General features: G+C 46.9%; 1 protein-coding gene across 12 annotated transcripts in view; it reads right to left on the bottom strand.

Annotated features, from left to right (window-relative positions):
• LOC132393113 (protein Shroom2-like) overlaps window positions 1–24872 on the bottom strand; it is a 241546-nt gene that overhangs the window by 33222 nt on the left and 183452 nt on the right. For all 12 annotated transcript variants that reach the window (XM_059967932.1, XM_059967930.1, XM_059967931.1 and 9 more), the window contains 2 exons: window positions 21582–23718; window positions 16339–16430 (listed from right to left, as the gene is read on the bottom strand). In XM_059967932.1, the coding sequence (XP_059823915.1) occupies window positions 16339–16430; window positions 21582–23718 (2229 nt within the window). The remainder of the gene's footprint in view (window positions 1–16338; window positions 16431–21581; window positions 23719–24872) is intronic.

Here is a 24872-nt window from a genome sequence, read left to right as displayed (position 1 = left end):
TACCCATATTATCAGATTTGTCATTAACAGCATACAGATTAGTGCTCTTTTCGAAACTGCAACTTGACTTTTCTCTTCTGTGTCATCCATTCTTTTTGTCTGCACAACATGCTCTTTGTATTTGTCCTACTTTGCTGCATTTTCTGCAAGTTTTACCTTTAAATCTGCATTGGTCTGTTGTATATATGCCCCTGCCACAACAGTAATACATTTTGTTTGTCCAGGCCAGTTTCTGCTCAGACATTAAAATTTTGTTCATGCTCACCATCATTCCAGATTGCAACTCAATTACATCTCTATCTGCTGTTTCCATTGAAAGACCAGTCATTCCACCTAGCCTTTTAAGTACAAGTTATGATTCAGTTAGGACCCATTTTTAATGTTCTCTTGTAACGCCGCACAAACTAAACAACCTCTTAGTGCATCATTAAGGCCATCACTGAAATGGCAATGCTTGGACAATCTCTTCAATTCAGCCACGTACACCGAAATGGACTCCTTTTCACTTTAGTTGCTCTTATGAAACCTTTGTTTTGCAATCAACAATGGTTTTGGTTCTAAATATTCCTGTATTGCTTTCACAATATCAGCAATGCTCATTTTGGATGGTTAGGTTGGAGCAGCTGAGCATGAAGCTTTTAAACCCAATGCTCTCAGCAAATTCGGTACTCATTTCTCACTGGCTTAAAAATACCGTTCAATTTGCCCAGTATATATGAGCCCATTACCTCTTGTGGAATCAAACCCACCAGTCTTTCCGATGAAGCCAGCCACTTCTGCTCTTTTTCAATGATTATTATCACCTGGTACTCACTGTTCTATGAACCCATGAATTTTCCATTTTCTGACTTTCTTTTTAAACTCAACCATGTCTTTTCTTCCGAAGTACACAGGCTGTGTTGTTGATTTTTCTTTAAACTCCCTGTCTCTGCATGTGCTGGGCTGTGTTTTTATCTTGCCATTGTCCACTGCATTTTTTTTAGTTCAAGTGTCTCACTGCCCTTCAACAGATCGATAGCTATCAAAAGGATGGGCCAGTGCTCAGCTCACTGCTCGCCAGATTTACTCATCCCTTTGTTGAACTGAGGCTACGGCCTGCAAATAACAGGCTCCTGGATTGGCCGTGACCGGCTTCGAGGCTGCAAACTCACTTTTGCGAACTTCAGTTCTAAATGTTAATTGCTTATTTTCATTGTCTGCACTATTTGTCTTTATTCTGCACATTGGGGTGTTTAATGCTTTTCAAAAATTCTGTTGTGTTTCTTTGTTGTGTGGCTGCCTGTAAGGAGACAAATCTCAAGGTTGTATATAGTATACATAGTTAGATTTTTAAAAATCTGCATTGAACTGTGAACTGTTCCTACAACCTATGGACTCACTTTCAAGGACTATTCATCTCAAGTTCACGATACTTACTGCTTGTTTATTTATTATTATTATTTTTGTTTTTGTACTTGCAGTTGGTTGCCTTTTGCCCTCTGGTTGTTTGCCCGCCCTGTTGGGTGTGGTACTTCACTGATCCTTTTATGCTTCTTGGATTTATTGAGTATGCCCACAAGAAATCGAATCTCAGGGTTGTATATGGTGACATACATGTACTTTGAAAATGAATTAATTTCAACTTTGATTTAATGAAACAAATAAAATGCAAAGTTAGCAGTTCCTTTTCCCATCAGACATTAGCTGAGCTTTTACAAGAATCCAATAGCTTCTTTGCCAATATTATTTGGATCAGGTTTTTTACTTTAAGACTGCTTTTAAATTTTCCAACAGCCAAAATGGGATTTGAACTCACATTCTCTGCATTACTAGACCAGTAATATAACCACTGCACATCCTTGTGGTGTGGCTTTTCCACTATTATGTCAGTCAACTCTGCAGACTTGGCCGAGGAGCCAGTCATTCATGGAAAGTTCTGGGCCCTCGGAGACTCTGGAGAAAACTTTGGAACTCTTAATCCTATACGTACATGCCCATACAGACCCCTGATTCTAGTATACTTACCTCAGCAAGGCAAAAGAGCTGGTCATTGACTTCGGGCAGGGGGTGGGGGGGTCTGCAGCAATAGTGCTGGGGTTGAGACTTCTGGGGATGGAAACCCAACAATAGCCTATCTTGTGCAACCATGCAGACACCACGGCCAAGACAGCTCACCAATGTCTCTACTTCCTCAGGAGGCTGAAGAAATTTTGCATGTTCCCGTCTAACCTTACCAAATGTTACTGATGCACCATAGAAAGCACCTACCTGGAGACGCAACAGTTTGGCTTGGCAACTGCTCTGCATGTGACCACAGGAAAATGTAGAGTCGTAGACATAGCTCAGCACATCACAGAAAGCAGCCTCCCCTCCAAGCACTGTGTCTAAACTGCTCACTGCACAAGTAAAGCCGCTAGCACAATCAAAGACACCACCCACCTTACAAATTCACCATTCTCCCATCTTCCACTGGGCACAAGGTACAGAAATACGTATCACCAGGCTCAAGGACAGTGTCTACCCCTCTGTTATATAGTTCCCTAGTACAATAAAATGGACTCTTGACTGCACACTCTACCTCGCTATGATCTTGCACCTTATTGTCTACCGGCAATGCACTTTCTCTGCATTGTGGTTACACTTTATTTTGCATTATTGTTTTATCCTGTACTACCTCAAAGATCTGATTTGTATCAACAGTATGGAACAGAAACTTTTCACTGTATCTCAGTGGCTTCAAGATGGTGGCATGACACAGCGCGCAGCGGCCACTCCAGGAATGAATATCTGTTAACTGTAAGTAGGGGCCGTGTACAATCCTGATTTGATGGAGACGGACGGGTGAAGCACGGAGGAACATCTGGTGGAACTTTTGAAATGCCTGTTTCGCTGCCGCTGCTACTGTGCGATGAGAAATCTCCGGGACGAAGGCCCCGAATCCTCGGCTTTGCCTGTTACTTGGCGGCTGGTGCTGGGGTCGAAGCGCTCCGCAGAGATGGTGCTCGGTGTCAGAGGGCTGGTCGGAGGCTCGAAGTTTTCGGACAGACTCGGAGTTGGCTGTGGTTGGGTGCTTCCAGGGGGCCTGTATCGGCAAGGTTGCGGCGCTGGAGGTTCATGGCAGGAAGAGTTTTTCTTCCTTCTACCATCTGCGTGAGATGATGGGCTGTCGGGACTTTGAGACTCTTTTTAGCGTGCTATGGTCTGCTCTTTATCAGATTACTGTACTGCTTTGCTCTATTGGAATTATATGTTAAATTATGTGGTTTTTCTCAGTTAGTCTTTTATCAATTATGGTATTGTCTGCAGTGTTGTAACTAAATGTTATAATTATGTGATTTTTGTCAGTCTTTTATCAATTATGGTATTGTCTGCACTGTTGCAACTAAATGTTAACTATAACTATGTGGTTTTGTGTAGGTTTTTGGTTTGTTGGGTGGTAGTGCTGGTCTCTTGACTTGGTGGGTCTGGGTAGTCTTGCTTTGTCTGATGGGTTTGTAGTTCCTTTCTGGGGAACGTGCTAAGGCGGTAGCGCGATATTGATACGCAGCAGCATCTCCAGACTCTGGATTGGGGATTGCCAAACGTTATGTGGTTTTTCTTGTGTGGTCTGTTTTGTCATATGCTTTTGTGATATCATTCCGGAGAACGTTGTCTCATTTTTTAACTGCATCGCATTTGTGGTTTCTAAATGACAATAAACTAAATCTGAATCTGAATGTGACAATAATTCAACTTGCACTAATGCTACGTTAGTTTTTGTTTATTGTACTACGCAAGTTATAGTGAAAATAGAAAGTATTCACTTCCCTTGTAAGTTTTCATGTTTTATTGTTTTACAACATTGAATCACAGTGGATTTAATCTGTCCTTTGTTGATGCTCATCAACAGAAAAAGACTCTTTTATGTCAAAGTGAAAACAGCTCTTTATAAAGTGACCTAAATCAATTACAAATATAAAACACAAAATAATTAATTGCATTAGTGTTCACCCCCTTTAATATAACACACCAAATCATCACTGGTGCAGCCAACTGGTTTTAGAAGTCACACAATTAGTTAAATGAAGATCTGTTTTTGGAGACCTGTGTGCAGTCAATGTGTTTCAATTGAATGCAGTAAAAATACACCTGGATCTGGAAAGTCCAACTGCTGGTGAGTCAGTATCCTGGCAAAAACTACACCATGAAGACAAAAGAACACTCCAAGCAACTCCACGAAAAGGTTATTGAAAAGCACAAGTCAGGAGGTGGATTAAAGAAAATTTCTAAGTCACTGAATATCCCTTGGAGTACAGTAAATTCAATCATCAAGAAATGGAAAGAGTATGGCTCAGCTGTAACTCTGTCCTGAGCAGGCCGTCCTCAAAAACTGAGTGACCGTGCAAGAAGGGACTAGTGAGGGAGGCCACCAAGAGACCTATGACAACTCTGGAGGAGTTACAAGCTCCAACAGCTGTGATAGGAGAGACTACGCATAAAACAACCGTTGCCCGCGTGCTTCACCAGACGCAGCTCGACAGGAGTGTGGCAAAGAAAGCCATTGTTGAAAATACTCTCATGAAAACCCGAACAGAGTTTGCCAGAAGGCATGTAGGAGACTCTGAAGTCAGCTAGAAGGTGGTTCTATGGTTTGACGAAAGCTAAATTGGGCTTTTTGGCTATCAGACTAAACACTATGCACATCATCAAAAACAGACCACCCCTAACGAGAGACATGGCAGTGGCTGCATCATGCTGCGGGGATGCTTCACTGCAGCAGATCCTGCACGGCTTGTGAAGGTAGAGGGTAAGATGAATGCAGCTAAATGCAGGGAAATCCCAGAGGATGGATGGATGGATGCAAGAAAATTTCCAAGTCGCTGAATATCCCTTGGAGTACAGTTAAGTCAATCATCGAGAAGTGGAAAGAGTATGGCTCAGCTGTAAATCTTTCTAGAGCAGGCCATCCTCAAAAAAATGAGTGACCCTGCAAGAAGGGGACTAGTGAGGGAGGCCACCAAGAGACCTATGAAACTGGAAGATCTGCAAGCTTCATTGGGTGAGATTGGAGAGACTGCACAAACAACACCTTTGTCTGGGTGACTTACCAGACACAGCTTTATGGGAGAGTGGGAGAGTGGCAAAGTGAAAGTCACTGTTGTAAAAAACTCACATGAAATCTCTGCTAGAGTTTACCAGAAGGCATGTGGGAGACATTGAAGATAGCTGGTAAAAGTTTCTATGGTCTGATGAAACCAAAATTGAGCTATTTTGGCCATCAGAGTAAAAGCTATGCTTGGTGTAAGCCAAACACAGCACATCATCAAATACACACCATTCCTACCATGAAGCATGGTGGTGGCTGCATCATGCTATGGGGATGCTTCACTGCAGCAGGCCCTGGAAGGCTTGTGGAGGTAGAGGGTAAAATGAATGCAGAAAAATACAGGGAAATCCTGGAGGAAAAGCTGATGCAGTGTACAAGAGATGTGCAACTTGGGAGAAGATTTGTTTTCCTGCAAGAGAATAACCTCAAACATAAAGCCAAAGCTACACAGGAATGGCTTAAAAACAACAAAGTTAATGTCCTGGAATGGACAAGTCAAAGTCCAGACCACAATCCAATTGAGAATTTGTGGCTGGACTTGAATAGGGCGTCCTCCCACGATCCAATGCAATCTGACAGAGCTTGAGCGGTTTTGTAAAGAAGAATGGGGAAAATTGCAGTGTCCAGATGTGCAAAGCTGATAGAGACCCATCCACACAGACTCAAGGCTGTAATTGCTGCCAAAGGTGCATCTACTAAATATCGTCTTGAAGGGGGTGAGTAATTATGCAATCAATTATTTTGTGTTTAATAAGTATAATGAATTTAGACCAATTTGTAGAAATTTGTTTTCACTTTGACATGAAAGAGTCTTTTCTGTTGATCAGTGTCAAAAAAAGCCAAATAAATCTGTGATTCAATGTTGTAAAACAATAACGTATGAAAACTTCTGGGGGGGGGGGAGGGCGAGGTGAATAGCTTTTACAGGCACTGTAACATATAACTAAGTTTGTGTTTCTTAAGTTTGTAATGCATTATGCTGTGGCAAAAAGCTAATATTCATAGCGCTTGTTCATTCCCATGCCAATAAACTTGAACTTGAGGCTTGAGGCTTGCAAAGAGCAGCTTTCATGCTTTGTTGGGAGCTCGGGTGTACGTGCAAGGTCAGAGGGCTGTAAACAAGTCAATCAAAGACAAAAGAGACTGAAGATGCTGGAATCTGCAGCAACATACAAAAGGCTGGAGGAGCAGGTTCTCGGCTCAAAATGTCGACTGTCCATTTTCCTTCATAGACGCTGCTCAATCCACTGAGTTCCTCCAGCTCTGTGTGTTGTACAAATCATTTGGAGTCAGATCTTACTGAATGACAGGCTAATCTAAGGGGCCAAATGGCCAACTCCTGCTCCTTATTTATATGATCTGTCAATAATACACAGATTTACAGATTCTGTAACGACAGTTCCTCACAGCAAGATTGTACTAAGGTGCAGTACTTTACAAAGCATTTGGCAACCATCAGCAGCAATTTCTTACACCTCACTAGCACCAAGACACTTGGGATTTAATCACACATTTAATGCAGCAGCATGCCATAGAATGAAACCAGACTCTGGTCGGAACAAGGATCAGGATCACTGCAATAGGTTTGGAACGAACACTCAAAATAGGTAATATAAGCAGAAAGAGTTAAAAGAGAATGCCAGAGCTTGGGGCTGCAGAGAGAGGAGGGTAAACTTGCCGATGGCAAAGTGATAGCTACAAGACACCACTCTTTCATGCTGGGTGGCCCTCTGTCAGAGAGAACATAGAACAGTGCAGCACAGGAACTTCATTGCTAAACCAGACTCAGCCTTTCTGCCTGCACATGAACCATATCCCTGCATATTCATGGACGAAATGACAAGGAGATCAAAAGCTTAACAGATTCTGCAGATGCCAGAAGTCCAAAGCAACACAAGTACAACGCTGGAGGAACTCAGCGAGTCGGGCAGTATCTATGGAGATGAATCAACAGTCAGCGTTTCAGGCCGAGACCCTTCATCGGGAAGGTCTTCTGGTTGGAGTTTTACTTCCATAACATGTCAGTCCTGCTTCCCATTAGATGGGGTACGACAGCAGTTAGGAGAATTTCACGACTGACATGTTTTCTTCAAGAGCTGGGTATTCCCTGAAGCATTGCCTGACCACGGGCACAGCTCCTGCCTCCATACCTGAGAGCTAGCACAACCCTGGCAAAGTTACAACATAACCAGACTCTATTCACCCTTCAATTTTCACTTCAATGCTTCAGCTGGGTCTGAGGGGGTGGGAGGGGGCAAGGTGCCTGTCTGTGCCTCCTGATCCACCGAATGTTATTGTGGGATTGAGGAGACAAGCTACTGCAGGTCATTAACCGCGCACACAGCTAGGCCAGCAAGTTAAACTCCAATAAACAGTATAATTAAATACCATTTTAAAATAGCAATGTGGACATGAAAAGCATGGAGAAAATAAGTTCCTTCATTACCACCACAGAGAACTTACCCTGATTTGTTGGGCAAAGTACATCCTCAGCAGCAGGTTTCCCCAAAATCCTCTGAAGTTTAAAATGAGAGAAGTCTCTTCACAGCACACTTAACCTCAATCTTTCACTTCAGACCAGCGAGCTCACACTGCATGCTTGCTGCGGCAGGCTGGTGTTGCTGGAATGATTCACTCAAGTGACAATCCCATAGCTATTCCACCCACAAACCCTTCCCTCGCTCGCTGGCTGCCCCACCCATTCCACACTGCTGATTGGCTGCCTCTCTACCCCACAACACTGGCTGTTCTGACCTTATCCTGTCAAAGGGCTGAGAAAATGCTCAACTTCAATTTGGCTATGGAAAGACCTTCACTTCAAAAACTTCCAAAAACACTTTGAAAGGGATGAAAGAAAATGTGCATGTAAGGCCCAAAAGGCTTTCAGCCAGCATGAGCTTCTGCTCCATATTCCACATTCACCCTTTAAATTAAACTTGCTGACAGTATTTGCAGATGAAAGAGCTAAAAGTATGGTGCTCCCCAGTTAGGGATAATTTTGTTCAAAATTAGAGTTTTAGGGCTCCCAATTAACCTGGGATTAAAGTAATTGCAAATTAACACATTAGTTCTATGCACAAATTAATCAGGTGTACAAACATACTTTATAAATAATAAGGTAAGAAACTCTGAAATGGTCGCCACATCGCCCAGAGGAAATGCTCTATTGAGAGCAAAATGCCAAGACCACTCACCCTGTTTTGCAAATTCAGTACCTCACTTATTGCCACATCATGTGGCATTGATGCACAAGTGTCGTCCTTCGCAGGAGCCCATAAACCAAAGCCTCTAGCTTCTAACCACTTGTGCAATGTATGGGTACTATTACTTGAGCCAGTTGTTGGCTTTAGAATGAACCCAGTCACAGAATGAAGTCCTGCTCTGAGGGTGCAGCTCTGCTTTGTACAAACATTAGAAACAGGAGCAAACATAGACTGCAAAGCCTCTGAAGTCTGCGCCATCATTCACTATGACTGTAATGACTGAAGAATCAGCAGTGCACTTCCATCTATACCTGATAACCTTTCACCCATTCTCCCATCAAGAATCGATCTACCTCTTCCTCAAAAACATGTATTGATTCCGTTTCTGCCACCCTTCGAAGAAGAGAGTTCCGAACACTGATTACCTTCTGCAAGAGAAAGCTATTTCACTTTAGGCCATAGATGGGCAAATTTTTATTCAGAATCAGGTCTAAGTAAGTGACTCCCAGTTCCTGATTCTTCCACAAGAAGAACCATTCTCTCTACATCCACTCTGTCAATACTTCAAAGATTCAAAGTACATTTATTATCGAAGTATGCATGCAGTTTCAAATCCTGAGGTTCGTCTTCCCCACAGACAGCCACAAAACAAAGAAAACCAAAATCAGGTTCTTATACTTCAATCAAATTGCTTCTCATATTTTTAAGCTCCAACAGCTACAAACCTGGCCAGTCTGACCTTGCCTCACAAGACCATCTGCTCATGCTCACTGTTCACTGGCTAGAGACAACAAAGAGGTCACTCTCCTCATGATAGGGCCCCAGGAAATCACTTGGACTCAGAAATTTTCAGCTTTGCTCAAACCGCAAAACTCACAAACCCTGAAACTGAACCCTAGTTCACCTGCCTCAGGCTGCTGTCGACGTGCAGAGCCAGAAGAGACCAAGGGTTTTCGCAGCAGAACACAGGTTCAATGGGAGCTGCCAACCTGCGATCACCTAGTCCTTGAAGTACCTTACCCAAAAAAATATTCTTCTGTTGTTCAAGTGTGACCAAACTACTAATCATCAACATGAGTGGGTGAAAATTTTAAAAAATGGTGGCAATCAGAAGAAGGTGACCAGACTGAAGGTGCTTCCAGAGGTTGGGAGAGGCACACAGGGAATTCTGAAATGAATTATTAAAGATGACAAAGGAAAACCATTTACCATTGATCCATTCAAAAATATTGGTACTCTTATTGCCTAACAACGTAACAGAAACCGGCAGTCCACTGGCGATACACCAGCAGAGCAGTCCTATATAAATTAGCAACTGTTTGCTTTGGCCATAGGTCAGTAACCAGCAAACAGATTTAAGGTCACCCTGAAAAGAATTAGAAGAACAACAGTAAGGAATATTTTATCCAGCAAGTTGGCACAATGTGCTGAGCACAGCCAGAAAGCATGGGGGCAGCTGATTGAAGGGCAATTTTTAAAATGAAGTTGGATAAACACACAGAAAGGAAAAATCTAGAGAGTTGTGAAAGAAAAATACTTTCCTTCATATAGCAACTACCACATCCTTAAAGGAAATTAGGTCGTTTTGATTTGTGAGAAATGTATTAATAAATTATACACACGAGAAATCCTGAAGTGGCTGGAAATCCAGAGCAATACACACAAAATGTGGAGGAACAGCAGGTCAGACTACATCTATGGAAATGAATAGAGCTGACATTTCAGGCTGAGATCCTTCTTCAGTCCTGACGAAGGGTCTCAGTCCATAACGTCAACTGTTTATTCATTTCCATAGATGCTGCCTGACCTTGTATTACATATTAGCTGAATTGTACATACCGTAGCAGGAAACTACAAAGTGATCACTGCTGGTTCATAATGGGGAGACCATGAGACATTGTGTTTCTTTCCTAAAGCTCTCAAAAGCATAGGTGGGCTCCTGTGCTGAGAGATTCTGCGAATATTTAGTCTGAAATTTGCCTTGGTACTTCTGAGTTTCCAAGATAATACTTGGAAAATTAATTCCAAATGTTCTAAGTGGTTACAGACAGAAAAGAACAAAGTGAAATCAAAGTGGGCCATATCGAAGCTGTAAAACACAGCAGCTATTTGATGGTTATCATTTACTCATTTACCACAGCTCTTTTATTATTTCTCAGGTTATCTGGTGTTGTAATAACCAACACACTCATATCAAGAACTCCTTGCACTCTGCAAACATACACTTGGTGCTGAACTTTGACTCCGAGACTCTGAAATGAGTGGCGCTGATAGCATTGTTACCTTGAGTCAGTTAAATTGAGCTTTCTCAGGTTAGGCAGATCTGACAAGCTGCAGAACCAAGCTAACTTGTTTCATCTGTCCGAACCTTTAAGCTTGTTTACCCTGAACAGGATTCCCTTAGGTTATGTCACTATGTTTATCCAAAGTAACCATTGTCAAATGCTTAAAGCTGAGAGCATCCATTCTCCTGCCTCCAGGAAAACAGCAGAAGGTGGTTCCCATTTGAGAGTCATAGAGCACAAATTCTTCCCCCTCCTGCCCTGTGGGCTTGCTCGCTGAGCTCCAATGTCCAGCCAGTGTTAAAACGGTCAGTGATTGAGAAGATTGAAATGCAACCAAACAAGATCAAGTCCAGCAGAGCTATCACTTTACCGGAAGCCACTTGCACAACTGACAGAAGGGTTACTATCTCAGGCCTACACGCCTGTCCTTTCTACCTCATCCCACCACTGTAGAAGCTGTGCTGGGAGTAGATGCCCAAAAAGCAGGCTGACACAGGCTCATTAGGTTCCTCGTCCATGAGCTCTGACCACTTGGTAAACACTTGTCAGTGGATCCTAAATCTGAAAGCCAATGCCACTCTCAATATGAGCGCACCCACCCCCACCCCTTACTAAGCTGGTCTGAGGCACAAGCCCTGCTCAATTCCCTGGGACACACAACTGCACCAGTCTATTGGCTCTCTACTGGTCTCAGCTATACATCTGCCACAGTAAAGCATCTGCATGTCGGCTGGACCTTTAGCCCAAGTTGGAAAGCCCCCTACTGGTTCTCACAGGCTCCTAAGTTGCAATCTAAGAAGAGGATCTGGTGATTTAGTTGACCTGCTGTAAGCAGTGCCAGCGCTCATGGGCCTCCCAATATGTTACGTGCAGGGGGACCATTGTTGCTTCTGAAGAAGCTAGTTGGGCAAAGCGGCCCCAGCTTGAGCATCAGGTACCTACATCTCCTGTGATCCTGGTTCACGATTTATGCTTTCCTGCTTCAGTGACTAACCTGTGAAACTATTCATCTTCATTGTGCCTCTCTTCTGTGCTGACAATGCCAACTCTGACAACCAGAGCAGGGTCTCTGCTCCCACTCCTGGAAGCCCCAGCAGTGCAAGACCAGTTGGCTTTTTGGCGAGTAAGATGCAAGGTATCCTGTATCGACTACGTTCTTACTCCCCTCTATGGTTTCCACTGCTCTCTGGCTCTTTGACCACGCTCTCGCAAAGGAGGGTGCGGGGGCTTTGGCACAGAACATCAACAATTCCTTTCCTCCTACAGATGCTGCGAGGCCTGCTGAGTTCACCCAGCAGATAGGATGTTGCTCTGCAGACCCTTGAGTTACACAAAGATCACAGCGTAGCTTCAAGCAAATCCCATTAATGCTTTAGCTTGTATTCTCTCAGAGGCTGATGGGACACTCGATATTGTTCTGGCTACTGCACCAGCAGACCCAAGGAAACGGAGCGAAGGCATTCAACTGCATTTCCACTGGGTCTCATCTGCAACATAGGATGGTTTACCCGTGCGGACAGACACTGGGCTTTTGTTGTTACAGCTGCTACTCAGCACTGTGCTTTATACAGATTCCAGAGCCACAAAGAAATAATTGTGCCACACTAGCAAAAAAAATGCTGTTGTAGGTGTATTCCTTTCAATGGGCGTCCGCTGTTAATGAGTTGCACTGAATTGTTGACTGGTTCCAAACCCCAACAGTCTGCTCATTATCACATTTAAAGTCAGCATGGGATGGATGACAGCAGTACACATATGACAGCCCCCACCTCCATCATTTGAGACAATGTTAGAGTCAGAAACAATTGGCTGTAAGAACTCAGTGGGTCAAGCAGCATCACCGGAAAGACAGGAATTGTCAAAATGTCGACATTTGCTTTCTTTTGACAGACGCTACTCAACCGACTGAGTTCCTCCAGCAGACTGTTGCCTCAGATTCCAGCATCTGCATAATCTCATGTCAACACAGACGGTTCCGTTCTTCTCCGTACAAATAAGCTGGAGGAACTCAGCAGGTCGTGCAGCATCCGTGGAAACGAGCAGTCAACGTTTTGGGCCGAGACCCTTCATCAGGACACTTCTCCTCTTGCTCTGCTATTTTGGATCTCACCTTTGATTTCCACCACATGTATCCCAAACTCTAGATTTCCTGTCCAAAATGTCTTCACTTCTCTCCTTTCCTTAAAAGCTCTCTTCCTGGCTTTTAGTTCCATGAACAGCTGGCTTTTCCTTTAATGTGGCAGTCAACAAGTTTCAATTGGCTTGGCAATATCTATGAGGCCCGAGATACTTCAGTGAGTTAAAGATATGACATTGACAAGGACCACCTTCTTAAGTGAGCAGTATTGGTCACTGATTAGCACAAGGTGAAAGAGAGTGTGGAAGTGAGAGAGCAAACCAAAATTAAAGGGTGAACTTGTATTTAAGTAAGATTTTCCATGGCCTTGTTCACTGCAAAGTGGCCTACCACTAAGGAAGCATTTGAGAAGTGTGGATATTGCAGCAACATTTACAGTGTTGTAAGAAATGCGACAGTCAAGTTGCACAAAGCAACTACCAGCATGTGCATTGTAACAGTAACCATATCATCCATTGTAATGACGCTGGTTTAGGGATAAAGATTAGACAGGACACTATGGAGAACATCCTGGATGACCACTCGTCCACCAGGGTCACTTACATCCACCTGAATTGCCCCAAGAAGAACAGCCTCATCCTCAAGGCAGCACCTCTAGGGGTTCCACAGGGATCGGTACGGGAACCATTTCCTTTCACGCTATGTATCAATGATTTGTATTATGCAATCGATGGCTTTGCGGCTATGTTTGCAGACGATACAAAGATAGGTGGAGGGACAGGTAATGCTGAGGGAGTGGGGAGTCTGCAGAAAGACCTGGACAGATTGTGAGAATGAGCAAAGAAGTGGCAGGAGAAATACAATGTAGGGCTGTGTACGGTCATGCACCTTGGCAGAAGTAATATAGGTGTGGGCTATTTTCTAAACAAGGAGAAAATTCAAAAATCAGATTTGCAAAGGGACTTGGGAATCCTTGTGCAGGATTCCCTAAAGGTTAACTTACAGGTTCAGTCAGTGGTAAGGAGGCAAAAGCAATTTTAGCATTAACTTCAAGACGTCTAGAATATAAAATCAAGGATGTGCTGCTGTGACTTTATAACACATTAGTCAGACTGCACTTGGACTATTGTGAGAAGTTTTGGGCCTTTATCTACAAAAAGATGTGTTGGCGTTGGAAAGGGTCGAGAGGGAGGTTGATGAGAATGACTGGTAATGAAAGTGTTAACATATGGAGGGGGGGGCATTTGATGGCTCAGGGCCTGTACTCACTGAAGATCACAAGAGTCAGAGGGATCTCTCATTGAGACCTCTGAGGCCTCTGTTGGTCAGGGTCAACCATGGATGTTGTATCCTAGCTGTCTGGATATGCAAGCCAAGGTGGTACAATATGGAGAGCAAGCTGTTGACCACGTAGCAAGCTCTCCCTTTCTCCATGCATCTGATGAACCCAAAGGAACGGCAGAGACTGATTCAGTTTGGTACCAGCAGTGACACAGGAGTTGCCAGTCAGCATGTCAGCATTGAAGTCAACGTAGGAATGCCTTAGGAACTCCAGCTCTGGAACTTTCCTCTCCGGGTTTAACTCCCGAAGCCTTCTCCACTTGAGGGTATGGCCACAGGGCAGCGGAGGTTTGGGATCAGAGATTTCCTTCTCGAAGATGAGACAGCTGATGAGCCCCATCTGCCTGAAATTGAAATTGAAACCTATTGAATAGTAAATGCCTGCATAGAGTGGATGTAGAGAAGATATTTCCTACAGTGGGAGACTCTAGGACCTGAGGGCACAGGCTCAGATTAGAGGGACGTCCATTTAGAATAGAGATGAGAAGAAATTTTTTTAGCCAGAGGATGATCAATCTATGGAATTCCTTGCCATGGATGGCTGTGGAGCCTATTGATTGAGTATTTTAAAGCTAAGATAGTAGTTTCTTGGTTTGTCAGGGTGTCAAAGGTAACAGAGAGAAGGCAGGAGGATGGGGTTGAGAGTGATAAATCAGGCATGATGGAATGGCACAGCAGACTTGATGGGCTGAATGGCCTAATGTTTTAAAATCCCACATCAGGACTAAGACTGGATGGGGGAGATAGTCAGTATAAAAAGAGGGGGAGTTGTGAGATGGAGGAAATGGAAACTGAGAAACAGTCGGTCGCCTCCCTCACACCAATTGTCCACTTACGTTCGAATCCCCTCTGTCCTCTTTTCATGACAGATCAGGACCAGTGTCATGTAGTCAGCATCCACAATGACCAGGCCAAGAAGGGGCAGCTCCAGCATCTTCACAGAGAGCCCCATAAAACATTATGGTGAAATGAGGCCAGTCAGACCGACTTCTCACACAACCACAACTATTCAAAACCAACCACCAGGGGATAATTGCATGCCAAGAAAAAAAACACACTGCCAACAATGACTGACAGCTGTAATTCTTCCAAAAGAATCAACTATAGTGCAACCACTCCATTGCTTTTGAAGCCTGAAACTCCCAGAACTGTTCCTTCTTTATTTTATCAAATGAGTTCACGTAGCAGAATCAGAACAGCCGAGGGCCAACTCAAAGACAGGAAGGAGAGAAAAGTGTAGACCGCTTCTGCATTCACTAGATCAGAGAGAATGGCCGTGAGCAAACGAGAAATGAGCTGAAGGTCCAGTCAGCCATCCTTCATCACTTTCAGCCCAACCTTAACCACTGGGTTTCCCGAAAGAGGTGAAAAGGGGCAACAGGTGCAAGGCTGCTCATAGGTTTCCCTCCGAGTTGCGACCCACCCTCGTTCAGAATGGCTCCTTCACTGTCACCGGACTTAAACCCTGCAACTCCCTCCTCTCAGCATTTTTACCAAAAGGGGTGAGAAGGCAGCTCGATGTCAACAGCCCAAGGGCAACTGGGATAAGCAATAAGTGCTGGCCCCTCTAGTGAGTCCAGATCCTAAAAAAAATAAATAAAACACACAAAAAACAAGTCCTGGGGCAATTTGGGGTAAAAACACAGGAAAATCACCCTTGCTTGCTTTTGTTATTCTTGGATGGAAATTAGTGTGCCCTGTTATTCCACTGCACTTGGGAATCCTCCGACAGGCTTGAGAACACCTGGGGACAATAAAATGAGGATTCTCATTGCGAGCAGGAGACGCCCACTCGGTCCCTCAGCTTCATTCCACCATTCAATGAGTTTCAAGTGCAAACTGAACCTCAGCTCCACTTTCCTACCTTCATCCCACACGTACCTTCAAACTCGCAACGAGAATAAGATCAGGGTCCTGAAGTCAGCCCATTTCTAGCAGCTGCAGCAACTTTGGGAGAGGAGACTCTATAATTCCCACCACCCTTACGCGGAGAACGGGGAATGGAATACTTATGAAGGAGGCTGCCCGGAATTTTGTTTTAAAGCCGAGGCGGACTTTCCAAATGGATCACTGAAACAATGGACCACAGGCAGAGGTTGCAACAAATTATATAAGTGCTTGACCTGAACGGTATGAATCAAATCTGATGAAAGTGCCCTCACTGAAGGTAGCCACTCAACTTTCCCCTGTCAGCTGTAATTTCAATGCAGGTCTTGTTAAACATTGTGATTAGCACTACAAACCATTCTTTCTGAAGTGTAAATTTGGGTTTCTGTGTTCAAGCACAACCAGAAATCAACAACTTCAACAGTTGACAGAATCAGAGTGAAGCGCTGCATGGAACTCCTCCACCCCCTCAGTACTCACCGTCTGCAAGCACTTGCACCAGCTTCTGGAGTTGGATGAGCCACCTCCTTCTGGAGACCTTCTGGACGCCTCCTCGCCTCAATGGGAATATCCTGCAGGATGGTGAAGAAGCATCTGTCAGCCGGTGCCTGCATTTCACGTGATACCGCACTAATTATGGAGAGCCCACCCCCTTGGAAAAGTGCAAGGAAAATCACCAAACTGCAGGTGTTGGAAATCTGAAATAAAACCAGAAAATGCTGGGAACACCAGGAGGTTGGGAAGCATCTGTGGAAAGAGAAAGCTAATGTCCCAGGTGGAAAGGCCTTCATCAGAACTGTAAAACACACCCGGGATTGAGCTCATGTAGAGTTAAAGCACAGAAATGGACGCTACGGCACACAGTCCATGCTGACTGTTAAACACTTATTTATACACATCCCAATTTATTCCCCCACACTCCCCTCAACTCCTCCCAAATTCAATCTCTGATCCAAATTCACGCACTGGATGCCAACTGACCTGCCAACCTGCTCGCCTCTGGGATGTGGGAGGAATCCTGCTATAAACCTACGTGTTATTTCACGTCTCAGTGTTTATTTAGCAAACTGAACTCTACTGTGTGGTATGAACGTACACTCGGTGGCCACGTTACTAGATACACCTGCTCACTAATGCAAGTATCTAATCAGCCAATCATGTGGCAGCAACTCAGTGCATAAAAGCAAGCAGACATGGTCAAGAGGTTCAGTTGTTGTTCAGCCCAAACACCTGAATGGGGAAGAACTGTGATCTAAGTGACTTTGACTGTGGAATGATAGTTGGTACCACAGAGGGTGGTTTGAGTATCTCAGAAACTGCAGATCACCTGGGATTTCTCACACAAGTCTCCAGAATTTACTGAGAACGGTGCAAAATACAAAAAAAAAGCCTCCAGTAAGCAGCAGTTCTGTGGGCAAAATGCCTTGTTATGAGAGAGGACAGGATAGGGGCCAGACTGGTTCAAGCTGACAGGAAGGTGACAGGAACTCAAATAACCATTGGTGTGCAGAAGGGCATCTCTGAATGCACAACACATCAAACTTTGAAGTGGGTGGGCTACAGCAGCAGAAGACCACGAACATGCGCTCAGTGGCCACTTCATTATGTTCAGGAGGTACCTAATAGAATGGCCATGGAGTGTAGGTCATTACCTTTGCCCTATATTTGGAGACATGAGTACCTCTATCTCTGCTCAATATAATATGAACAAATGGTAACTACAGGGGCTGCTGCTTTTATTAGTCTTTCTGGTGCAGACCAGGAGCTGTAATATCCAAGCCTGTACTGTCTGGAGTAGGATTTATTTGTCCTTTGGTCCCTAATCAGTAAACGGAGCAGGGTGACCAAGTTCTGAGTGTGTCTCTGAAGGTCACACAGCTCCCTGCAATCCCTCTGCCAGTCTTTGGACTGGCTCCCCAACCACCAACACCAAGGACTGTGCAGCAACATTTGTGAACTACCTTCAGCACCGCCCAAAAAAAAACTTCCTTCAAGTTATTTCTATCTCTCCACAAGGAACTTCCCAAAGTCAACTCAGTATCCCTAAAGGCTTCACATGACCTCACTCCTCAAACTGGCCCACCTCCAAACTCCAATCATCGGTCTATTTGCACTTTGCTCCACCTTCCCACAGGAACAGTCTTCCCACCCAACAACCTGATCTCCAACATCTTCATAACGATCAAAACATATCAAAGAAAACAGAAAGAAAATACAATACTGTTGTTTAAAGCAGTGCGCTGAATTCATTAACTCCTACAGAATCCAAACAAATGTGATTGAACAGATGATCCTATTAAGCAAGCTAATCCCCCAACCCTGACCCTCTGGAGATTCTTATAAAATATAAATAACAGGTCCTGAAACGAGAATGATTTCCGTTTTTGAAAGGGCTGGAAAACAATCCCCCTCACACTCATACAGAAACACTAAGATGTATAGCATCAATAAAATCACTATTTACCTTCTAGAGTAAACACATTCAAAGCTTATCTCCTGCACAGCAGTAAAAACTAAAGTCGCTGACAGTGCTGGGAGTTTTAATGAAGGACTCCTAACTGAGGTGTAATATCTTTTCCCCGCAAGGAGAAAGTGAGTAATTGCACATGAGTAATGAAACAGGAAGTGTGTAACATTTCGATCATCAGTCCTGTGTGTACAGGGGCAAGACAGCAGCTGGAAGAGTCAGTCAGGATGGGGTACAGGGGAGAGTGAGTGATTGTGAGGGCATGGGGAAGGTAAGGGTGGGGGGGGTCGCACTCAGTGAGATTTTGCCCCAGTGCAAGACATGGCCTCTGCAACCAGCTGAATAACATCCCCGAGTAGTAATCAACTTTATTACAACAGATTGGAAAATCTCAATCATTTCATCCTGGGGGACACAGACCAGCCACCTATGGACAGACTGTTCCACCGGTGATTCCAGTCCCCTCAGTTTCATTGCACCAGCAGCAACTGAAGTCAGTGACTCACCATCAGGTTCTGCTCTGGGACTAGGAGGAGAATGGTAACGGAGGGTGAGTCATGCTGGAGATGACAAAATCCCAGGACTGAGTAAACGTGATGAGGCAAGGTTTGAAGTAGCAGCGACAATGGCAGGGTAGGGCCAGGCACTGTCGTTGGGAGTGTGAGGCAGGTCGGCCTGCCTCTGGGTGACTCTGTCTAGTAGCTATGTAAGCAGTCAGTCTTTCTGAAGAAATATCAGGATGTGTAAATATGACCAATCCTTATTTACATGCCCCACCTGCACATTAGCACAGCAGAAGGCCTGAAGCATGACACCGCTGCAGAAACAGGTAAATTACACAAGAGCAAAGTGAGACCATTCAGTCCTTCATAGACCTGCTGCCCGATCAGGCTCTCGCTGATTTATATCACCACCATCTGTCCTTGCTTTACTTCACTGAACAAGAATGTGCTGAAACTGGTTTTGGAATTTTTCTTTGACCCCCATCTCAGCACAAAGTTCAAACCTACTTTTTCGGGTGAAGAGCAATGCGAGTAAACAGGCTTGCTCTTTTCTGAGCTCAGTCTAAGTGGAACAGTGTAAGCCTCCCCTGTACAATTTGCTTGCATAGTTTAATCCTGCTAAGCCGTGTGTTGCGCTACAAAAATGGCAAAACAAATGACCTTGCCAGTGCAGTTGTCTGATTAGTCTCTAATTTCCATGGCACTAACAAAATAGTCCAGAGGAATCTAGGGTTAGACTTTCAACAGCAACACCTGAAGGAGAATGGTTCCATAAAAATTAAAAGTTGGACATTCTCTGTAAGAGATGCATGTGATCAAGGTTTCACATTGCAACAGTGATTTGAAAAATACTGTCATACCACTCTGGGCACCTTTTCATATTTCATCTGCCCTCAGGCAACCCTGACCACTGGCTTTGTGCTGCTTCTCACAACAACTCATTCTCCTTTACCTGAACTTGGTAAGTGAGAGAACAAACTCTTTCATTTTTCTTCCTTTCCCACTTCTGAACAGTTTTCAACCTGAAACATGCTTTTCTTCTCACAGATTCTGTCTGTGTTTCAGCATTTTCTGTTTCAGACTTCTGGCATCTGCACCACACTTCTGATTTTCAATCCCAATCCATTTTCATTTCCCCACCACCCAACTCTCATGCCCATCTACTCCTCCCGCATTCTCCCACCACTCACCTGCACCAGGAGTAATTACAGCCACCAATTCTCTTGCACTGCAGGTATCTCGTAAACATTATGAGAAAAGGTTTGGCACTGTGCACTTCACTTTTAGCTCCATACCCAATGGCAGCTTGGAAAGCCTTTATACCCAAATGCAGCCCAGGGCTGGAGTCACAATCAAAGGCACTCGTAAGATGATTTTCTTTTAGGAAGCAAATGCCTGAACTTTCTACGTCTATTACACAACTCAGCTGTGATTTCAATTCTTGGGCTGGTGGGACTTGACAGCTCAGCCCTTGGGTTATTGCATTATCTGTGCATCCCCATGATAGTACAGGGAGTCCAGATGTCCTTCCAGCCTTGGCCAGTAGCTCTGGACACGAAGCCAGGATGGAGACCATCTCATCCATACACCAGAGACGTGCTTTTTGGTCAACAACACCCGTGCTGAGCATCAGGCATTGATATGTAGCAATCCACCTTCCAGCACTTGGCCAATAGCTGCCTATGCCAGTAACTGTGACTGTAACATGAAAGGCAGGAAATGTCCGAGTACTTCTCTCTGAAGTGCATCAAAAGATGGAACTGAGTTAGGTCTTGGAAACAATGATGGGTGAAATGTAGACGCCCTGTGAGGGGTAATAAATATTGTCGTCCACTCAGTTGAAGAGCTTGATAAAACAGAGTAGGTGAAGCAAGAAGCTCCAATGCATCATGAGGAAGGGAACAGAAACAGACCTGTGTTAGGAAAACTGAAGTTATGTTATCGTAAAGATGTCCATTTTGGCGGGGAAAGTGAAGATGCAGACTGGCTGAGTGGTGAGGGATTGTAGAACTCTGATGCAGGGTGAAAGACCTGCCAAAGGATAGTACATAGCCACAGCAAGAAAGGAAAGGGGCTAGCAAAATGTCACTGCCCACTGCACAGGGAACCGAGATTCGGGGAGGCCATGCTTCAGTTAAATACGGCATTAATGAGACCACGTCCAGAGTACTGCCTACCGGTGTCCTTATTTAAGGAAGGATGTTTCTAAGCGTGACAAGACTAATACGTGAAAGGGGTAGTTGTCGTATGAGGAAAGGTGGCACAGGATAGGTTTGAGTGGAGTTCAGGAGATTGAAGAGAACTTCACAGAAATGTAGGTGATGCTGAGAGATGTTGACAGAGTGGATGTGGAGAGGACATTTCCTCCTTTGAGAGAAAGTAAGGGGGTTGTCTCCTTCTGGGAGGAACCCACCCACAAGGCTGTGGTGGCAGAGGTGGAGCCAGCTCACTCCTGACTGCTGTGCAGGTACGTACATGTAGAAACAGAGCTGAGGGCCGAGCCACGCCATCCTCGGCGAATCCTGCACCAGACAAGCCCAGACCCTCAGCCTCCAGCTGCTTCACATTTCAACCCTTATCACCCTGTCGCTGGTCTATGGGAACGGAACGGTCAGACACGCATGCCCACGAGGCAACTTTGTACCATAAACACCAGCTGACTCTGCCATCTGCTTCTGAAGAAGCACCCCACCCACAAAAACACATTTAGTTCAGCAACAAGTAACCGGCAACACAGAGGGAACCAGGATTACCTGCAGGTAGAAATCGGTGGAGGGTGACGAGCGTGACCTCTCATGCACGTACTGCAGTTTCGCAGGCTGCTCGCAGCCCTGGTCCAGGATGTTGTCCACAGAATGGTACCTGCTCGAGCTCCTGGCCTCTGACACCTTCCTCTGCTCCCTCCACTTGGCCTGGTATTCCGCAAATGTTCCCAGCCGCTGCGGATCAGCCTCTCGCTCCCTGGCGCCCGGGGACCCGCCCTGTCTCGTCCTCTCCGGGAACCCGCTGGGATGGGCCCCTCCCCACAAACCATCCATGCCCAGGGAGGCAGCGCGGCCACGCACTTCGCTCTCCAGGCCCTGCACCCCTGCCTTGGGGCCAATGGCCTGGCTTTTCCAATGGGCCACCTCGCCAGAGGCTGGGGCAGGCCTGGTACAGGCAGCCAAGCGCTGGGCTGCCTTAATGCTGCCCTCGAAGAACTGCCGCCTGTCAGCGAAGGAGGCTAGGGGAGCGGTGCCCAGTGGAAGGAGAGGCTCCTCCCCCTCAGGGGTCCCCACCTCGTTCATCTTACCAGGCTCAGAGTAGGACCTCAGCCTCTGCTCCTGGGTCAGCCGCTTCCGTCCCCCCACCCGGCCAAGTTGGCTGCTGGCCGCCCGCCCAGTTACTAAGGGGTTAACCGGAGGTGGGGGCAGGGGCCCGTTCCTGGGGGGAGGGGCAGGACAGGGAGGTGGCCTGGCGGGACGGAGGGGGGTGGCCAAGGGACCCAGGTCCCTCCTCTGGAAGGAGGTGGCCCTCAGGACTCGTGCCTGGGCCTCCTTCAGGCCATCAGCGTACGAGGTACCATCGGGCCAGGGTACGGCTCCAGCCGAAGGTTCTCCTCCCCAGCCGCACTCTGTCCCTTCCCCTGCCTCCGGGCTCGCGGCCATGGCCGCAACGCTCCTGCTCTTCTGCAGCAAGGCCCGCTTCATCTGGATCTCATTGCGCAGGGCCGTGGCAAAGCGGTCGCTGCGTCGCAACTGGCGAGCTACCTGGCCCGGCTCAGCCTGCGGCTTGCGGCCATCCTGGGCAGGCAAGGGGAAGGCAGGCGCCTGCTCGGGACACACCACCCCAGGGCCTGGCCTACAGTCCTCCCCAGCCTGTGGGTCTGAGGCCCAGCTGCCCATCCCAGCCCCTCCCATCCTCTGGCTCACCCAGTTAGGCTTCTGGCTCACTTCTTCGGGGAGGTGCCTGGAGGCTGGATCTGGGAGGCAGAGAAGTCCCTTCTGGCCATCCCGAGGCTCCGGCCTGAGGCGGCCCTGTCCCTCCACCGCCAGTTGCTGGGGTGGCCCAGAGGAGAGGCAGAAGTACCTGCTAGGCCCAGGGCCCTCAGGGACCACTGAGTCCAGGCAGGGTGGCGGCACTGGCGAGGCCCCAGCCCAGGCCTGGGTTGGGTCCTGTCGCCAGTTGACGGCCCACGCTGGGGCTAGCTCATCGCTGTGCTGTTGCCGGTGGTGCGGGGGAGAGGGGTGCGAGGAGACACTGTCCAAAGAAGCCGGGGCAGGGGGGTGCTCTGGGCAGGGGGGGCAGGCTTGGTTCCTCCAGCCACTGCCCTCCGTCGCTTCTTTGTCTCCACGGAGATGAGACCTGCTCCGCACCTGCCCACCGCCCTCGTGGACCCTGGTGGCCGCGTAGCTGTCACTGCGTATGGGGGGAGGGGGTGGGGAGGCTCCCCTGGGCCCGCGGCTGTCGGCCAGGACCCTCTTCTCCGGCACGTGCCACACTGGCCCAAGGCTGGTGCGGAGCACCCTGGAGTTGGTCTGCTCCTCCACCCGGGGGCTCTTCCTCTCCTCCGGGCCGCCGTCCTCGAGGGGGACCTGTCCCAGACGCCCCCCCTCCCAGCCGCCGAGCCTGCTCAGCACATTCTCGGTGGAGGAGCCGTTGTCACTGCGGGAGGACGAGAGCGAGTAGTCAGGCGTGCTGCAGTTGGTGGAGAAGGAGCTGTAAGCCGAGTCCCTCCTGCTGGGCTGGGTGGCTTGCTCCACGCTGGTGTTGGATTTGGCCAGGGAGAGGGATAGGGAGAGGGCCGGGGTCTGGTCCAGGCTGTCCATACTGCCCAGGGAGCTGAACTGGTGCGAGATGTGGTGCAGGTTGGGCTGGTCCCAGGGATCGGAGAGGCTGTTTGATGAAGAACTGGAGGGAGAGAAAGAGAGAGAGAGGAATGGGAAAGTCAGTGAACACCAGGACGTGGGAGCATGGGGACAATCTCAAGCACAGGTGGGAAATGGTCCCAGAAACAGGGGGAGCAAATATTCCCAGGCACATGGGCATGATCCCAAATTTTCCAGGCTCTTGTTAAACTGTATCCCCACTCATACCCATATAGAGTCATGTAGCAGCTGGCATCCTGCCCTCTACAATATCCCTAAACCTGCCATGCACCTGAATCCAGCTTCACTGCCCCCCAACCTTACCACACTCCCCATGCCCACCAGACCTCCAAACACCAACCTGACCCCTACACCACTACCCACACCTTGGAAGTGTAGAGGGAATGGGTGTACCTGCGGCTCCAATGGGCACTGTACTCCTATGCCCCAGACTGCTGCCAAGGCACAGAACCCAGTTCTACAGTCACACCTCAGTGCAGCATCTGAACACCCAGCCAGGCAGCCATACGTCCACCATTCAGGCACCCGTGGCCCAGTCAGGCTACGTCCACTACCTGGCACCCAATCCGGCCCAGTTCCAAAGACCTGCACCCAGTGCACCCACGACCCCCCTAAACCCACCCACAACTGCCCCTAAGGAACGGGTTTTATTTTCTCAAAGTCCGGACACGTGCCTCACCAGCAAGGACACTGCCGTTCACTGTCCTGTGATGTGGCCAACCAGGCCACTTGGGAGGACGTTAACGAGGCTACCACATTATCGGTACTGGGGTCATCAGCGGATCAGGGACAAGGATGGCAGGACCCTCGCCTGAAGGACATGACTGGATTTGGTGGTGTGTTAACAGATCTATTAACAATTTCCAGCTGTTTTGTTCATCAGTTCCAGATTATTTTCAAATTCCACAGTTGCCGTGGTGGGACCTGAACTCTGCTCTCTGGACTGTTAGTCTGGGCTCCCGGGTTATAATCCACTCAACTGCCAATATACCACCATGTTACCCCACTTTCCCCCCCCCCCCCCAGTCCATCCGGAATCCCATCGGGCCCACAGCCTGTACTCCAGTATTCATGGCAAGTATCAGGAAACTGTAGCCCATCCAGCAAGCACAACATTTGAATCCAGCATCCTAGCCCCTCAAGACTACCTATGTGGGGCACCCCCTACCCAAGTCC

This window comes from Hypanus sabinus, chromosome 4, assembly GCF_030144855.1.
Source record: "Hypanus sabinus isolate sHypSab1 chromosome 4, sHypSab1.hap1, whole genome shotgun sequence".
Taxonomy (NCBI): domain Eukaryota; kingdom Metazoa; phylum Chordata; class Chondrichthyes; order Myliobatiformes; family Dasyatidae; genus Hypanus; species Hypanus sabinus.
The sequence above is the reverse complement of the archived record's forward strand: the minus strand, read 5'-3'. Positions and strand labels throughout refer to the sequence as shown.